Here is a 17,976-nt window from a genome sequence, read left to right as displayed (position 1 = left end):
AGGTGAATGGGAAATGGCCTAAAAATAGAATTTACCCAAAAATGATAATTTTAGTGCAGCATCAAGCTTTAGGCCTGCAACTTAATGCGGTCATATCACAGCATAGAAGTAATAACTTGAAGCTATTGAGCTCCAATGCAAAATCTATAATATCTGGTGTCTTCTTAGGGCTAGTTCACATGGTAGATTTTGTGTGGTGGGTCCCGCCGCAAAATCCCCTGCGGAACTATTCCTGTCGTCAGCAGGTAGATTCCTCCCTCCCAGTGACATCAATGGGAGGTCTGGCCGGAATTTGCCCGAAGATCGAGCAAGACGCTTCTTTTTCTGGCTAGCTGACTCCTATTGAAATGAATGGGAACATACCCTTATGTGGTGAAGGCCTTTTGGACCCCCTCAGGCACCAGGGCCTCTACAGTCCCTATAGCTACCCCTCTGGTCCTAGTTGCAGCGACTGTGTCCAGTGAGGCACCCAGAGTTCCTGTTCAGCTAAGTGTTCATGCAGGGGTGACACAATAAAAATCAGTTTAGGCTCATACTTACATTGACTAAGTCTTTTATCTTTTTTAGGTGTTGCAACTTGGTTCCGAAATTCTTCCGCAATACAAACAAGAAGCACCGAAGACCCCTCCGCATATCATTCTGCATTACTGTGTTTTCAAAACCACCTGGGATTGGGTCATCTTAATATTAACGTTCTACACTGCAATTCTGGTCCCTTACAATGTGTCCTTCAAAACGAAACAGAACAATGTTGCGTGGTTGGTCGTGGATAGCATTGTGGATGTGATATTTTTGGTGGACATTGTACTTAATTTTCATACCACCTTTGTTGGTCCTGCTGGAGAGGTAATTTCTGACCCAAAGTTGATACGTATGAACTACTTGAAGACCTGGTTTGTCATCGATCTCCTGTCCTGCTTGCCGTATGATGTCATCAATGCCTTTGAAAATGTGGATGAGGTGAGTGAAATTTTACCTCTAATTTGTTGAGTAATTTAGTTTTTAAGTAGTTTAATTTAGTTGAAGTTGATACATTTATTCCTTTTTGGCCAAAATCAGGGCAAGAGTCCGACTTCATAACCTCATGTTCTGGCCGAATTCTACAATTATGTATTCAATTGTAAATCACTGGCTAAAACTGTCGCTGAGAAAGACTTTGGGATATTGAAGGACAGTAAACTTATCTTTAGCAACCAGTGCCAGGCAGCTGCTGCCAAGGCAAATTAAATCATGCGATGCATCAAAAGAGGCATAGATGCTCATGACAAGTATATAGTATTCCCTCTATACAAATTACTAGTCAGACCATACATGGAATATTGTGTATAATTTTGGGCACCTGGGAATAACAAGCTTAACTAAAGCGGGTGCAGAGGAGGACCACCAAGTAATTAAGGGAATAAGTGGATTGCAGTACCAAGAAAGATAATCGAACTTGGGTTTATTCACTTTAGAAATAAGACGGCTTATTACACTGTACAAATATATATTTGGACAGTACAGAGATCTATATATTGCTCTTTTTACACCTAGGCCTGTAACAAGGACAAGAGGGCAACCTCTATGTCTAGAGGAAAAAATGTTTCACCATCATCACAGACGGGGATTCTTTACTGTAAGACCAGTGAGACTATGGAACTCTCTGCCACAGGATGATGTGATGGTTGATTAATTGAGCAAGTTCAAGAAGGGCCTTGATGCCTTTCTTGAAAAGATAATATTACAGGTTATGAGTACTAGATACTGGAGATTGGAAGTTAATGCAGGGATTTACTCTTTTTGCCAAATTTTGAGTTGGGGAGTAATTTTTCCCAATAGGTATAGCAATAGGTATCCGCCTCATAGGGAATTTGCCTTCTTCTGGATCAATACAGTAGGATTATAGGTTGAACTTGATGAACCTGTGTATTTTTTAACCTTATCAATTCTGTACTTCTTCCCTTTGCTGTGTTTCTGTTTCCGGTGACAGTGTTTGCCTTCAGCAGCCCTAGGTGCAGCTTTTCTGCTTCCGTTGAGCTCAATACTACTTGTATAAATCCATATTGTCACCTTTTCTGCTCCTGAGAGAAAACAGAAGGGTAGGCGATGGTTAAGCCTGGGAGCTGTTTCCACGCAGCTGCTCTAGAGTCTATTTCAAACAATTAGATCGCCTTTATTTAAACCCTCCTGACTCAGGGCTCATTGCCGGTTATTATTTGTCTTCCCGGGTTCCTTCTGCTATTGTGCTCTGTGTTTTTTGTAAGTATACTCAGTTTGGTTCTGTTTCCCTTTTTGCATTCTCCCCTACTACTACTGTGTATGACCTTGGATTGTTTGACTAGTTTCATGTCCGCTGATTTGGACCTGTTTTGATCCTCTTGGTTTTTGACACAGCTTTACTTTGTTTTTGATATTGGCTCTGACACTACCGCTCTGTTACTGACATTTGCTAGTTTGACATTTTTACCTGTCCGCTCCACTGGCCAGCAGCTGCCTGGTTAAAGCAACATATCCCTTACCACCAGCGGGATACTCAGGGTTTGATAGCTAGGTTCCTGATAGCTGGTTTATCTTCTTTAGGCGGGGCCCTAGTACTTTGAGAGGGAGGGGGGGGGGGTCGCAGGACTAGATCACCACCTCTTGCTAAGTCGAGCAGCTAGCGCCAAGTCTGGCAGAGAGTGGTGCATTTGCTAAACTGGTATTTTCGTCAGTTCCATTATACATATGCTGTTGGCTCCCTCTAGTGGTGAGGGTAGGCAGGCAGAATTTATAATTCAACTCATGGTTGTTTGAAAAATTATTTGGCATTCTGAAATTCGAGTGGACATTTATTTAATAAATAAAATTGTACATTTGGAGGAACTCTCAGTGGGGATTGGGCCCATTCTGATTTTTTTCTATGGGGTCCTTTGATCTCTTTGTATGTCCCTGTATTCCCTGATGTAAAGTGACCCATTATGTGTTGGTGCTATATAAATAAAAACTAATATTAATTTGTAAACTCTTCCGACTTGTTTTGTAACTCAGACAGCACGGATAAGAGTTAGACATCAACATCTTCCAGAAGAGCAGTTACCTTTATCCATTAATACTCCCGCCGACTATAATTTTCCAACATCAAATTCAGCTAAAGTGCCCAAATTATTGTGTTCGGCAATCCTCTTTAGAAAATATTGTTCAGGTTGCAGGAAGATACAACTTTATCCGAATATCTGGCTGTTTCATAGCTGTGTATAACAGCCTCAGGAAGAAGGAGGCGACGGGGCAATAATCTTCTGGTGATCAGGTTCCTTCTTTTTTTAAAAAAAATTAACTCCTCGGCGCCATGCACTGTACATGAATGGCACCGGAATAGTGGACCAGCGCTATAAATGTTTGGCACAGGACAGCCAACCTCACTGTGGCAATGTCCAAAATCGGATCAATAATGACCGCCTTAGGCATGGCCGAATACGGTAGCTGCCTGTCAGTTTTTCATTGACAGGCACTAATAGATTGGATTACATAGGTATTCCAATGCATTATTTGGTAAAATTATAAATCATAAGTAAAAGTCCCATGGTAGGACAAAAAAAGTTAATAAAGTTGTTAAAAAAAGGATAAATCATTTGAAACAAATAAAAAAAAGACATTTTTTTTTCCCTTAAAAAAATAATTTATTGAATAGACGGTAAGAGATCAAACATAAAAAACTTTACATATTTGTTATCCCCGCAACCATAACCAGAATAAAGTTAGAACATTATCTCTTCTGCATGGTAAACAACGTAAAGAAAAAAAATGCAAAATACAATGACAGAATTGCTTTTTTTTGCCATTACCCCTCAAAAATTTTAAAAAGGTTAAAGATATATGTACCACAAAATGGTGCTATTAAAAAATACAACTCATCCTGCAAAAAACAAGCCCTATGTATATATGTTAATGGAAGGATAAAGTTATGGCTGTCAGAACGCTGTGAGGAAAAAATTCCTAGTATCCTCAAGGCCAAAATCGACAGCATCTTTAAAAGGTTTGTCCCATCAGAACAATCCCTGTCCATATGCCATAAAGTATCATAGAGTGTGCACCCTACTTGGGACCCCCCTCTATGCGCCAGAACGGAGAGTCGTTCTGTAAGGCACCCCCCCCCCCCGCTATGGCAGACCCAGTGCACAATGTATTGAGTTATAATAATAATAACCTCTACCATTTAGGCCACATTCATTTGGAACCCGCACGTGTTGTGAATCAGCGCCTTCAGCTCCCACTGATGTGATTTAGAAAGAGCGTGATCTATATAACTTTAGTCTCAGGTTTCATCCAAAATATAATTGTTTAGCCTCATGATCTTCTGAGTGTTGAAACTCTTTTTAGCAGCCCCTTAGGCCAGGTTGACATATATCAGTTGTGTCGGGCTAGTTGTTTTGAGCCGGACTCAACTGATGACGTTTTGTGCACCAGTCCGGAGTCCATAGCCGGACTGAAAAATGCTGCATACAATGTTCCTCTGTCTGGCGAGGGTAGAGATCTGGCGTAAAAACGAATGCAACTGATGCCAGGAAGGATCCTATAGGAAACCACGCCATAAGGAAACTACGCTGGATCACCGGATATATGGGAAGGGGGCCTAAGAGAAGAATCTGGGTGCTGTCCTTGGTGCTGAAAGCCTCGGTCCTCAGTCCTACTGCCGGCAACGAATAAACGACCAACATTTCACCTTGAACTGAAAGCGTAGCGACATCTCTTATCTTCGTGCTTATTTTCTCTATAGGGGGTAAAGCACATTTTTACAGGTACAGCCTATCTATTGACTAACACATTATACCTGTTCAGCTTCTGTGAAGAAGGGGTGAGGGTGGGACGGGCACTCGCTTGGCAGATATTACTCTTCCAGTTTTGAAATGTTCATTTAAAAATCATTCGTTTATTGCCCTTCTGGGATATTTGCAGAACATTTATTGGTTCCAAGCATCCTATAAGTAGTTTTAGCATTGCCAGCATTGAATTTGGCAGAGTGTCTCTAGCATGAACCCAGGAAACTGCCAAATGCCTTTTATCCAGTTTCTGATTTGTTCCATTTCTAAAAATATTATTCTGTAGAAAGAATCTTTACGTAAAGGACATTATATGACTATTGCGCACGGCCATATTACAGATCTGTGTCATAGGGATCCATAATACGGCATGAATAGACTATGATGGGCCCATACTGTACCTCAATGTGTCTCCGATTTTACACGGGGAAACATTGTACAGGTTATCGCCACCCATTAGAAAAAGGGATAAGACCAACCATGGCTGGACCCTCTGGGCCCCATAACTGCAGCATGGTCTGCCTCTAGGGTAGGGATGCCATGACCTACAGGTCTTATTATTATTCAAGAATGGGGGGTAAGAGGGGTCAGCCTGTTCCTGACCTCCATGATGCTTTCTTGATGACTATAGCTGGCACAGTATCAAAAGTCATGCAAAGACTAGCCCCTAGCGTCTAATCAGATTGTTTTTTATTTTCAAAGGGGCATCTGAAAAATGTGAGCTGGAATCTGATTGGTTGTTGTCAGCAACTGCTTCCCTTTTTCTTTAAACCAATTTACATATATATCTCCCAATTCATATATGTCAGTCTACAAGCAGAGGGGGTATTTACTTTATATACATGAGTTTGCCCACTGTTTCTTCAACACATTTTAATATTCACCAACACCACGCCCCTAAAACCAAACAAAAATGCCCTTTTAAGATAAATAAGCATAAATCCCGCCCCTTTTGTGGAACGGTTCTCGGAACAGTACCGGGAAAATTGGGGCTTTTGGCAAATATGGAATCCTAAGATTTAGACTTTATTTGACCTATGAATAGGATATGTAGATTTTCCCTTTTATAATCAAACTGAAGCGTGGAGATATGAGTCAAATGACAAGTGACAGTCGCCTTAATGGCTTTTTCTTTGTAATTTATTCGTCTGCACCTCGTGTTAAGTGTAGGGTTTTCTGGTGCATTAGCATGGATATGACTGGGAGTCATGCAGCAGCAGTAAGCATTGTGTCACATCTGATAAGATGATATTGTATATATGTGAACAACTAGGGGACATTTCAAAGTGATTCGTCCTTTTGTTTCGGTAAAGACACGACCATTCGTCCCTAGAATAAACCGCGCTGCTCATTTCTATTTGCTGGGAGCAGAGAATTCATTTTTAGGTTAATAATAGGAATATGAGCATGGATTACATATAGGATTGTATTGTCAAACATGTCACTATATTGTAGAAATGTATATAAAATCTCTCAAATCACCATCAGGGTGTGAGTGGTGTTTAAATTTAATGTCCACCTTTTAACAATTTGTTATTTTACAGCCAAAGAGTTCAATGTATAATCAGTATGCTGTAAGCTTCTTAGCTCCCTCTAGTGGTGGCTGCGGGAAGCCAGCATTTTATTTTTCTAACCCCTTACCGACATTTGATGAAACTGTGCATCATAGTCCGTGGTGAGTGAAGGAGTATGGAGTGGGCTCATGGGCTGAGCCCACTCCATACGCCAAGGTGGTAAGCTGTAAATTACAGCTGACACTACACACTAACGGCCGGGATCGGAGTTATCCACTTAGATGCTGTTTAACCACTTAGATGCTGTGGTCAATAGCAAGTCAGAAAGAAAGGATAGCCCCCTCTGTCACTCCATCGCACCCCCGTTCTCCACGACCTGATCGCAGGGGGCCAATGATAGCCATGGCAGCCTGTGGGCCTAATAGAGGCTCCCAAATTTGATATCTAGGTGCTCCGATTAAGCCCTGGCACAAAACACTATAATACAAAAGTATTTCAATGTATTGTGCAAACGACGAAGGTACAAAAAAATGTACAATTAAAAGTTCAATAAACCCCCTTTTTCTATTTTTCCCCTAAAGAAAAGAAATTTTTTTAAAAATAAACATAATTGGTATTGCCGTCTCTGTATAAGTTTGAAGTATTACAATATAAAATAATTTAACCTATGGGGGAACACCGTAAAAAGCAAAACAAAACAAAAAAACACAAGTATTGCACCTTTTTGGTCACTTTAGCTCCCCAAAAAAGTGGAACAACAATTCATCAAAAGTCGTTTGTACCCCAAAATGTTAGCAATAAAAACTAAAGCTTGCCCTGCAAAAAACAAGCCCTCAGACCGCTCCATCAACGAAAAATTAAAAAAGTTATGGGCCTAAGAATACGACGACGCTAAAAGTAGTAAATCATAAAAAAAATATATATATAAGTTTGGTTTTACCGTAATCTTTTTGACCCACAGAAAAAAGTTAACATGTCATATTTGCGCATATTGAACAAAGCCTAAACCTGTCTATATATCTTTGGCCACTGTATTTGATTATTGAGGAGCAATAACAAGAACAGATCTAAATATCATGGAATAATATCTTTATAGACTGATAGAAATCTGGTCGTAAAAGGCCACTTGGACGTCATAGAGGGAGGTCTGGTGAACTTAAGCCATCCATGTGTTTGTATGTCATCTGTATGGCCACCATGTAATGCCCCATGTCTCCTGCAGTGGCTGTTTCCACTAGCTGATCACTCTGGTGGCCAGCGATGAGTTATTCTTAATCGCCCAAATTTTCCAAAAGTCATTCAAGAGGTTAGGAAGCTGGGATATGAGGTATTATTTTTTAGGAGAGCTGCTCCTGTGCCTGGCTATGACATAGAGGGAACACTGTGACGTGGAGGGCAGTATGGGGGCTCAGTAGATAGCCCTGTTGTATTGTAGGACTGGGATATGCAATGCTTCTAGGAGAGAATATCTCCATATGACACCGTGTAGGACTGGCCCAATAGAGTACCAGAGGATCCTCCAATAGGCCCAGGATCTGACTCAATAATGGACCCTAAAGGTCTAGCAGAAGACAACCTCATTTGAAGATGACTTTGGAGCCAATCACTTACCACAAGGGTCTATCTCTTATGGTATAATTCACAAAAAACCTATTAGATCTTATTGATGATACATCCCGTGTGTGCAATGATGACAACAAAGATAACAATGATCTTAAGGCTGGGTTCACACGACCATGTTACGTCCGTAATGTACGGACGTATTTCGGCCGGAAGACCCGGACCGAACAGAGTGCAGGGAGCCGGGCTCCTAGCATCATAGTGATGTACGACGCTAGGAGTCCCTGCCTCTGCGTGGAACTACTGTCCCGTACTGTAATCATAATTACAGTATGGGACAGCTGTCCTGCAGCGAGGCAGGGACTCCTAGCATCGTACATCACTATGATGCTAGGAGCCCGGCTCCCTGCACTGTGTTCGGTCCGGGTCTTCCGGCCGAAATACATTCCGTACATTACGGACGTAACATGGTCGTGTGAACCCAGCCTAAAAGTGGTCGTGCCCATGTTCTGTATAGATGAAGGGTGGTCCTCAGATTCATCTACTTTGGTGGACCCAAGGAACTTCACAGAATTGACACTTGTAACATGGTAATTTTTTTCTTACTGATTCATATGGAATCTATGAGTAAACAATATAAATTGTAGGCACAGGGTGGTACAGTATTGGCACATATGTGTCATATTATGGATTTGTACCACATAGATCCATAATGTGGTCATGTTCAGTATGCCTTAAATTAATGCATCCCAATATGTATTGGCAAGAAGATATACTTTGTTAAGCAGTTTTTTCTTCTATTAGTCTTGCATTATTTAATTGCAAAATTTAAAAAAATTGCAAAAAATGCGCAAAAAATGTTGTCCTTCAATATTAAACAGTTCTTCTGAGCTATCTGCATATTATAGCGATACCATATATCTGCCTATTCCGACAGCAGCTTTATTCCAGGTCCTCAATGTAACCAGTGACTGACATCACATCTGTAAGAACACCCATAATGATGACATCCATAATAAACCCAAATTTACTGCTTTTCCATATTGAATAAGTCCAGCGTTAAATATTCACAGTTGGGAAATTTGCTTAATGTAGTAATTTATGGAGCACAGAAGGTCCTTGAGCGCTGCCCCTTGTTAGAGCAAACTGCCCGTTTGATAGATGATTGTTTCAGATAATTGTAGGACGTGCATCTATCAGACAATCTCTTGCGTCTCCCTGTCCGTCACCTTCCAGTTAACAGATGTAGCAGCGTTCTGCATTGTAATCGCTGCTCTCTGCGACACTTGGCTGCCAAATGGGGTGAGAATTGTGCTGACAGATGTTACGTGTTCGGCAATACAGTTCTTTATTGTGTCTTGCTTTCTATCAGTCGGCTGCATGCTGGCGCTTTACTCCAGATTTGTTAAGTAGAGGTGATGCTATATTATATTCTGCATTAAATGCATGTAAAAAACTTTTCGGTACACCTTACTTGGGTGTTGGAACTACAACATCTTTAACCTGCTTGCTCTTCGGTTCACACACACACACACACACACACACACACACACACACACACACACACACACACATATATATACATATACATATATATAAAAATCTGTCTTCACACATTGATGGTGCCAGGATATTAGTAGTGCAAACATTGCCCGGAGAGTGCCATAATGCACCTATTTTCTGCTCAGATAAAGCCAGATGGCACATAGTGTCATACATTCTCACATAGAGCCATATAGAACTCACATAGCGCCAAACAGTGCCCAGACACTGTCATACAATGCCTACATAGATCCATACTGTTCCTATATAGAGCCAAATATTGCACCCATAGAGCAATATAGTGCCAATTTTATGCCAATCAGTGCATTATTTTGCCCATAATAGTGCTCACAGAGTGCCATCATGTGCCCACAAAGAGCCATACAGTGCTCACATAGCACCTTGCCAAATAATTCCCAGAGTGCCATACTTTGCCCACATAGTTATGCAGTGCCCATATAGCACCTACCAGCATCCACATAGTGTCAGTCAGTGCCATTTGGTGCCCACAGTGCCGTACTTTGCCCACATAGTCATACAGTTCTCACATAGTTCCTTGCTAAGAGTGATCAGAGAGTGCCATATTTTCCAAGATAAATAGTGCCGCCACATACTAGAGCAGTTGGGACATATCTCTCTCTTGTTCCTGCTCTGGGAAAGAACTCTCTTCGAGTGGAGAATAAGACACCCAGAAGAGAACCCAAAAACTTGGAATAAAATATGTGCCTACTTTTTAAACTATATGAGCATGGTGCATTGGTCATTCAGTATACTAAGAAGAAAGCGTGACAGTGTAACGGCAGCCATATTGGTTGTCCCCCAACTTTTCTTGACGCAGATATAACCAAGAACACAGTTTTGTGGAATTTTTAAAAACTAAGCAACTTATATTTTCTGTAAATTTTGGATTTTAGGAAAAATGTTTTTTAACTCGGCCGTTCAGTAAATAATACATGTATATTTTATTCTTCCAGGGTATCAGCAGCCTTTTCAGTTCTCTAAAAGTGGTGCGTCTTTTACGGCTGGGACGTGTGGCGAGGAAACTGGATCATTACATTGAGTATGGAGCGGCCGTCTTGGTCTTGTTGGTCTGCGTCTTTGGCCTGGCAGCTCACTGGTTGGCCTGCATCTGGTACAGTATTGGAGATTATGAAGTCATTAATGGAGACACCATTAGGAATGAAAGCTGGCTCTTTCAGTTGGGAATGACCATTGGATCTCCTTATCGGTATAACTTATCGGGCTCTGGAAAATGGGAAGGTGGGCCGAGCAAGGATTCGGTCTATATCTCCTCCCTGTATTTTACTATGACCAGCCTCACTAGTGTGGGATTTGGAAATATTGCACCTACTACAGACGGAGAGAAGATCTTTGCTGTGGCCATGATGATGATTGGATGTAAGTACGCCATATTTTTATTACTAATATGTAAGGTACGTCTGCTGAGGGAATACTAGTGATATATTGGCCCATGTATTCAAAAATGTAATATAACTGCTCTTCAAGGGGTTGTCCAGGATCTACTGTATGATGTTACTTTGTATGAGTTTGTGTTGAGCAGATGACGGCTATCAGCACTGTAAAACAATATTTTTACCAACACTGGCCCAAGAAGCCAGAGGCAAAACTAGGCTTTTGCTTCATCTGGGGCAAAAAAATCTGTTTGCTGCCCAAGCCCTGTATCTAAATAGACCGGGCCAAGGCGAAGTGGCTAGTTGGCGACCATCCTGGCATTCCGGGCACATATTCTGCCAGGTACGCCTCTGGTGGACACGGCATGAAAATACCTGTTTCTAATAAATCAAGGGGGTTTTCTTGCATTGTAGTAATAATAATAATAATAATAATAATAATAACCTATCCTTAGGATAGGCAATGAATATCTAATCGGTGGGGTCCATCTCCTGGCACCCCCAACGATCAGCTGCATGAAGGAGCTATGACATTTACTGGAGTGACATATCTCATTGTTTATCCAGGAACAGCGCCATACATTTGGTCGTGGCTGTGCCTGGTACTGTAGCTCATAGCAGTTCAGCCCCATTGAAGTGAATGGAACTGAGTTGCAGTACTGGGCACAACCACAATTAAATGTACGGCGCTGTGCCAGAATAAACAATGAAAGAGATGTGGCACACACTGGAGCTTATCGGAGGGAGTGCTGGTAGTCGATCGCCTAATGATCAGATTGGCCGTCAATCCAGTCCTGGAAATGCCAGGCAACCATGATGCCCACTGTCATCATCTGAGACAAATAATGGTTTCATGTATTGTGTAAATAAAAGGGCCGAGTTGTTCTGTGTTGGTAATTACTAAACAATGAGAAAGGATGAAATGGGCAGAAAATAGAAGTAATTATCACCTCTTTATATTTCATCCAGTTATAGCCATACTGGGCCTTTGATGTATTTTTATCTGTGATCATCCATGGTTAACGCAGTTCTTTGATTTCACTTTGCTTCACTTTTAGTGACTGGTTTTGAACTTTATAATAATGCTATTTTATTGAAGCGAGGAGGATGCCGGTGATATGGATTATTGAAATGATCAGACACCATTGCTGTGAATTGTATATCTCTTAGTCTGACATTTCCTATATTCTTTTCAGGAGGTAAAACTAATACACACACAGAAAAAGGCAAAAATACGAGACGACCAATTATAGAGGCCACAGAATACAGATAATACCAGTGAACAGTAGGTTTCATAGAGGACAAGGACTCCATAACAACGATATAATTCAAGGCCCTTTCAGGCGCAGCTTGACACCACCACACTCATGACCGCCTGTAACAGGGGGCCACGGTGTCCACGGTGTCCCCATCCCATTTTCATGACGTGAGTTAATTTTCCACCTGAGCCAATAGAAGAGGGTTCAGGAGATAGGGAGATAAAAAATGGAATATCCGAGGGCGCAGCTGTACTGGAAATGGCTTTTATTTGTACAACAACAACAATGTGTTTCAAGGCCGTACCGGCCTCTTCGTCAGGTTAGGTGAAGAGGGTTGCCCATTCAGGACTCACATCTATTAGCCAGATCAGATAGAGGCTAAAAAGAAAGTTTTTGCTTTGGAGAACCTGACATATCCATTAATTAAAGGGAGAGCCCCTTAATTTAAATGGAAACTGTGTAATGCTTCATTTCCCCTGTGGTGGTGCTGCAGGGACATTGAACATCTGCTGCCAGGTTCCCCTACAGATTAAAGCTGATTGATGGGGGGTCCCAGCAGCGGTACACCCTATTTTTGGGGACCCTTGTAACAAAATGGAATTGTCCAAAAGGGCAACTCCTTTCACCCCTTAATGCAAAAAATCATACATGTAGGTCACGTACAGGATAAAGTTCCGTCATCATTAATCACGCGGGCACAACAGCAATAATTGACAGCCTCTCTCCTGCAGTAATGGCTGGGACTGAGAAAAAAGATCAGATCTCGACCGTTTAACTCTTGATGTACCGTAAACAGCCGGCTGGGACTATGAAATAATAAGCGTTTTTTTTAAAAGTTACATTGCAACATGAAAAAATTGAAACAAAAATGTAAAAATATTAATAAATCCGTTTTATATAAAAAGTCACAAAAACAGTTAAAGCATATAAATATTAGGTATCCCCACACTCGTCTGGACTCGTACAATAAAGTTATGCCAAATGCTGTGACAAAAACCGACTTGTAAATACACCCTTATGGTGATTGGCGCTTTCAAAAATCCATGAACATGCTGCGGAAACTCCCCATTCACATTTATGGTATATGGTATAGTGGATGGCAGCTGAGGGGTCTCTATTGGGGGCTTACTTTGTCTCTATTGCATAACGGGCCCACATAAGCCGAGAGCCGGCCCTGTCCCTAGGATCGGAGCATAGATAGTCGGGTTCGAAATTTTAAGAGGTGAGACAGCCTCAACTGGACATCCCCTTCTGCCCACGCAATCAGCCGATCATTACGGATCCAACGGTGCTAATCTCTGGCATTTGCCAGTAGATGTTCTCTGCGGCCGAGAAAACGGGGCACCATCCATATGCCCTTAATGGAAAGAGATTGTACTATAACCCTTTCACCTTTGCCGTAGACTTTTTTGTCATACACTGCCAGGAATTACTGCTGCTGCGGGGATTTGACTCCCCTATTATCTACATTGCAGGAAGATATCACGGCATTGATACAGGAAAACACATAATTTTTTTATTCTAAATTGATAAACTACGGATGATGCCTCGTATTTTAATATATGACTTTATCTTATGTCTGGAGCCGGTTATTTATGAGAATCAATTGTACTGAAGCCGGGACAAGTGAAGGTTGTTCTATAACAAGCACTTTAATTTACACAGTAGAGGTCATAAATGGGGGAATCCATCATGGCGTGGATGATCGGATCCATATTTTAGGCTGGGCTTTTAGTAGCTTTTATTAGTCCCACATGTGCATAATAATTAATACCCAACATAACAAGATGAACTATATATTATAATGGGAATAATAAGAGTTTATAATCAGTGGTAAGGATGACATCTTTTTCGGCACACTTTAGGAGGCTCATGTGCGGTAACTGCATTGTGTGTGCCCAGCATAGTAGGGTAGGTTTTGCTATGGGGAACTTCATTTATTTCATTAGGAATAGTCCAATAAGATTACTGAGCTGTAAGGATTTCATATTCGCCTCCACTGTTATGGGGGCACTATTACTGGCTTTGTGCTGGGGGTATTCTGGCCGTCTTTGTTATGGGGCACTGTGGATTTTACAGTTATTGGACTCTGTGGATGGCTTTGTTAGTACAGTAGCTGCCCATGTTATGGATGTACTGTTGCTGGTTGTGTTATGGGAGCACTGTGGCTGCCTCAGTTATAATGGTACTGTGGATGGCTGCGTTATAAGGGTACTCTGGCTGTCTTTGCTATGTGGTTCAATGGCTTTCACTTTCATAGGGGCACTGTGGCTGTAATTTTTATGGGGGTACCGAGACTGTAACTGTTATTGAGACAACGTTGCTTTCACTGTGAAGGGGGTACTGATGTTGGCTGTGTTATGATTGCTCTGTTATGGGGACACTGTGACTATTACTGTTAGGGTATGTGCACACAGACTAATTACGTCCGTAATTGACGGACGTATTTCGGCCGCAAGTCCCGGACCGAACACACTGCAGGGAGCCGGGCTCCTAGCATCATAGTTATGTACGATGCTAGGAGTCCCTGCCTCTCCGTGGAACTACTGTCCCGTACTGAAAACATGATTACAATACGGGACAGTTGTCCTGCAGCGAGGCAGGGACTCCTAGCGTCGTACATAACTATGGTGCTAGGAGCCCGGCTCCCTGCACTGTGTTCGGTCCGGTACTTGCGGCCGAAATACGTCCGTCAATTACGGACGTAATTAGTGTGTGTGCACATACCCTTATAGGGGCACTGTGGCTGTAACTTTTATGTGGCACTGTGACTGGCTCTTTCATGGAGGCAATGTAGTTAACTCTCTTGTGGGGACTCTCTGGCTTTTTTTGGAGGCATTGGCTAGCTCTCTTATGGAGGCACTCTGGCTGGCTCTATTATGGGGGCACTGTGGCTGACCCCTATTATGGAGGCACTCTGGCTGGCTCTGTTGTGGAGCCACTCTGGCTGGCTCTATTATAGAGGCACTCTGGCTGGCTCTGTTATGGAGCCACTCTGGCTGGCTCTATTATGGAGGCACTCTGGCTGGCTCTGTTGTGGAGGCACTCTGGCTGGCTCTATCATGGAGGCACAGTGGCTGGCTCTATTATGGAGGCACTCTGGCTGGCTCTGTTGTGGAGGCACTCTGTCTGGCTCTGTTGCGTAGGAACTCTGTCTGGCTCTCTTATGGAGGCACTCTGGCTGTCACTGATATCTCACAATGCTAGTAGTCTGTGACATTAATATGACGCATAGTCTATCTACTCATGTCACACAACAATATTAGAAGAAAGACTTTTTGTCTATTCAAGATTGCAGTGACCATGTTTATGAAGTCCACTTTTTGATAGGAAGTTGCTGCGACACCTTAAAGATAGATCTATCAGAACATACACACACATATATATATATATATATATATATATATATATATATATATATATATAGACGCCATGTATCTCGAAGACTCAGAACATGAAGTCCTCTCCATCCCGGAGACTTTAGGACTGTTATACTTCACCCTTCATTGCCAGTGTATGGCGCCGGTAATAGTTATTTGGTTGTAATGTAATTGATGTACTGTAGCTATTATGCTACTATCATTACTAATATTATTATACTACTGATTTATGATTGTGTTTTATACCTTGCATTACTTTGTGTGCTGTAAAGATGTCTTGTCCCTGCAATCTGATCTATTACCATATTGGAGCCCTAATAACACAATGCAGATCGTCAGCACCACGGCTGACACGCCGGAGACCTTACATTGTGTGGGAGTAGCTTCTGTGCGTATTTGCTGATTATGTCTTTTTCTTGTAGTAAACGCTTTCACCTCTGACTTTTAGTGCTATGAAAACTGCTGTAAAACCTCTCTCATTATCCATTCAATAGACCCGCATGGGAGCGCAATTTAGTACGCTAATAAGCGATTAACTATGTAGGTCACAGTGTGTCTAAATGGCATACTAATACAAAATGTGGGCATTTTTGCACCAAACAAGAAATAAGTATTCTGGGTGACGTAGTTTGGGTTATTGTTCTTTATATATATAGTTTAAGATATTGTCACGTTCTGTCCTTATAAATGGGTCGATTAGTCTTTCCTTCATTTTGCACTCAATACAATTCAAAATGTAAAACATAATGAAAAAATTTCACTATAATCTGAAAAGTCATTGTGACGGGTCTGAAGAGGATATAGGTAGTACCACTACCCTCGGTAATTTACCTGAACTCACATATTGCAGAGACTACACTGATAATATTTTGTGGACCCCGTATAACCCCTGTAAAGGGCACTTCCATTTTTAAAAATTTTTACATTACAATTGATACTCCCTAATATACATTCCGGTCCACCGTCGTGCTGATTCAGAGATTTGAATAGATATTTATAGCGCTGCCGGGGTACCGGATGTCTAGTTGCACAGTCTTCTTTGATGATGAAGATACAACTATTCGTCATGTGACTGACCCCGCTGTACCCTATGTACAAGAAGGAGCAGTAGTACAGCGATTACATAGAGTACAGCGGGGTCGGTCACTTGACGAAGAGTCGTATCATCCTCAAAGTAGAATGTGCAACTAGACGTCCGGTCCCCCGGCAACGCTATAAAAATCTATGAAAATCTCAAAATCAGCGCGACGGGGGACCAGAATGTATATTAGAGAGGGGACTCACATCCTGCAGAGACTACACTGATAATAATTTTCGGTCCCCACTTTAAGTTAGGACTTTATATTGTACGATTGATATAAATATCAGTCGTGACTGGAGCCATTAAAAAAAGTAGGAAAGGATTAACAAACTTCAATATCATGGCTATGATGTATGTGTCTAATAGGTTTCATGAAACTTTTAGAAATCGTTGTGTAGGTTTGATGCCCCTTTTTCGAATGTCCTCTTCTGTCCTATTTAGCTATACAGGAGGGGGCAATGAGTCTCCCTCCGTTAGTTAAAACCGAAGTCCAGAAGTCCACCTACAACGATCTAAATGAGCATTAACCCCCCTCCTTTAATGACTTGAAAGCATCTAACAAAGTGTGAAGGATGATTTATTTGCTTATATTCTCTGTATGAAATTACATTGTGAATTATCAAGCAGGAGGCCGAATTACTAAGATATGTATTATGTGAAAGTGATGATAATGTGTAAATGATTTAGTTTCGTGCAGCGGCCATCTTGTCTGGAGTTCCCATCTTGGTTCTTTTGTAGTGAATAGAAAAGTCATTGTTCCTTTAATACAAGTAATGTTGATTTCGTATGTTTTATCTTTGACCTTGGCTCCCATACGAAGTTGGACAGGGAGGGAGATGGGAGGGTGGCAAGTATGCGTGAAGGAAGGTCTCCCCCATCTCCACGAGAACATTGTGTCCAAAAGAGATAAGGCCTGTAAAACCTGATGTGTGAAGAATTATAATGATGTATCTGGGATGTATTTTATTGTCTGCTTTTTACTGAATAACAAATATTGTTATATTGTCTCTGATTGGTTAACCTCAAGCCGACACCCCTTCTGAATTTCAGTTTAACAGTTTGAGTCTGATAATAAATCCTTCAGAGGAGCATTTTGAACATTTCAGCATGTCTGTGTGTTTTCTTCTCCTCTCTCGATATATATCGGTGAAATATCCTAATTAGGATACTGACTAATGGAGTCTGGCCTTGAGAGTCTGTTTGGACTTGTCTAAATTTCAGTCTAATATATTTTGAGCGATGGATTTCCACGACAAAAGTCAAGTCTGTTACCTCTGTACATTCTAAAATATATATCTTATATGACAGACAACATATGATTCCTTAATAAATAAAAAAACAACATACAACATATGCTTGCTTAGATAAAAGTAAAGTCATACAGCACATGCTTCCTCAATAAAAAAAACTAAAACTTTTTCAAGTTCTAAAAAGTAAACTTGGCTCATATTTC

General features: G+C 41.4%; 1 protein-coding gene across 1 annotated transcript in view; it reads left to right on the top strand.

The window, feature by feature from the left end:
- KCNH1 (potassium voltage-gated channel subfamily H member 1) overlaps positions 1-17,976 on the top strand; it is a 235,158-nt gene that overhangs the window by 48,854 nt on the left and 168,328 nt on the right. The window contains exons 7-8 of the mRNA XM_075863274.1: positions 568-960; positions 10,366-10,789. Of these exons, the coding sequence (XP_075719389.1) occupies positions 568-960; positions 10,366-10,789 (817 nt within the window). The remainder of the gene's footprint in view (positions 1-567; positions 961-10,365; positions 10,790-17,976) is intronic.

The sequence above is a fragment of the Rhinoderma darwinii genome, chromosome 4 (genome assembly GCF_050947455.1).
Source record: "Rhinoderma darwinii isolate aRhiDar2 chromosome 4, aRhiDar2.hap1, whole genome shotgun sequence".
Classification (NCBI taxonomy): Eukaryota; Metazoa; Chordata; class Amphibia; order Anura; family Rhinodermatidae; genus Rhinoderma; species Rhinoderma darwinii.
This window is presented reverse-complemented; position numbering and strand designations above follow the sequence as displayed.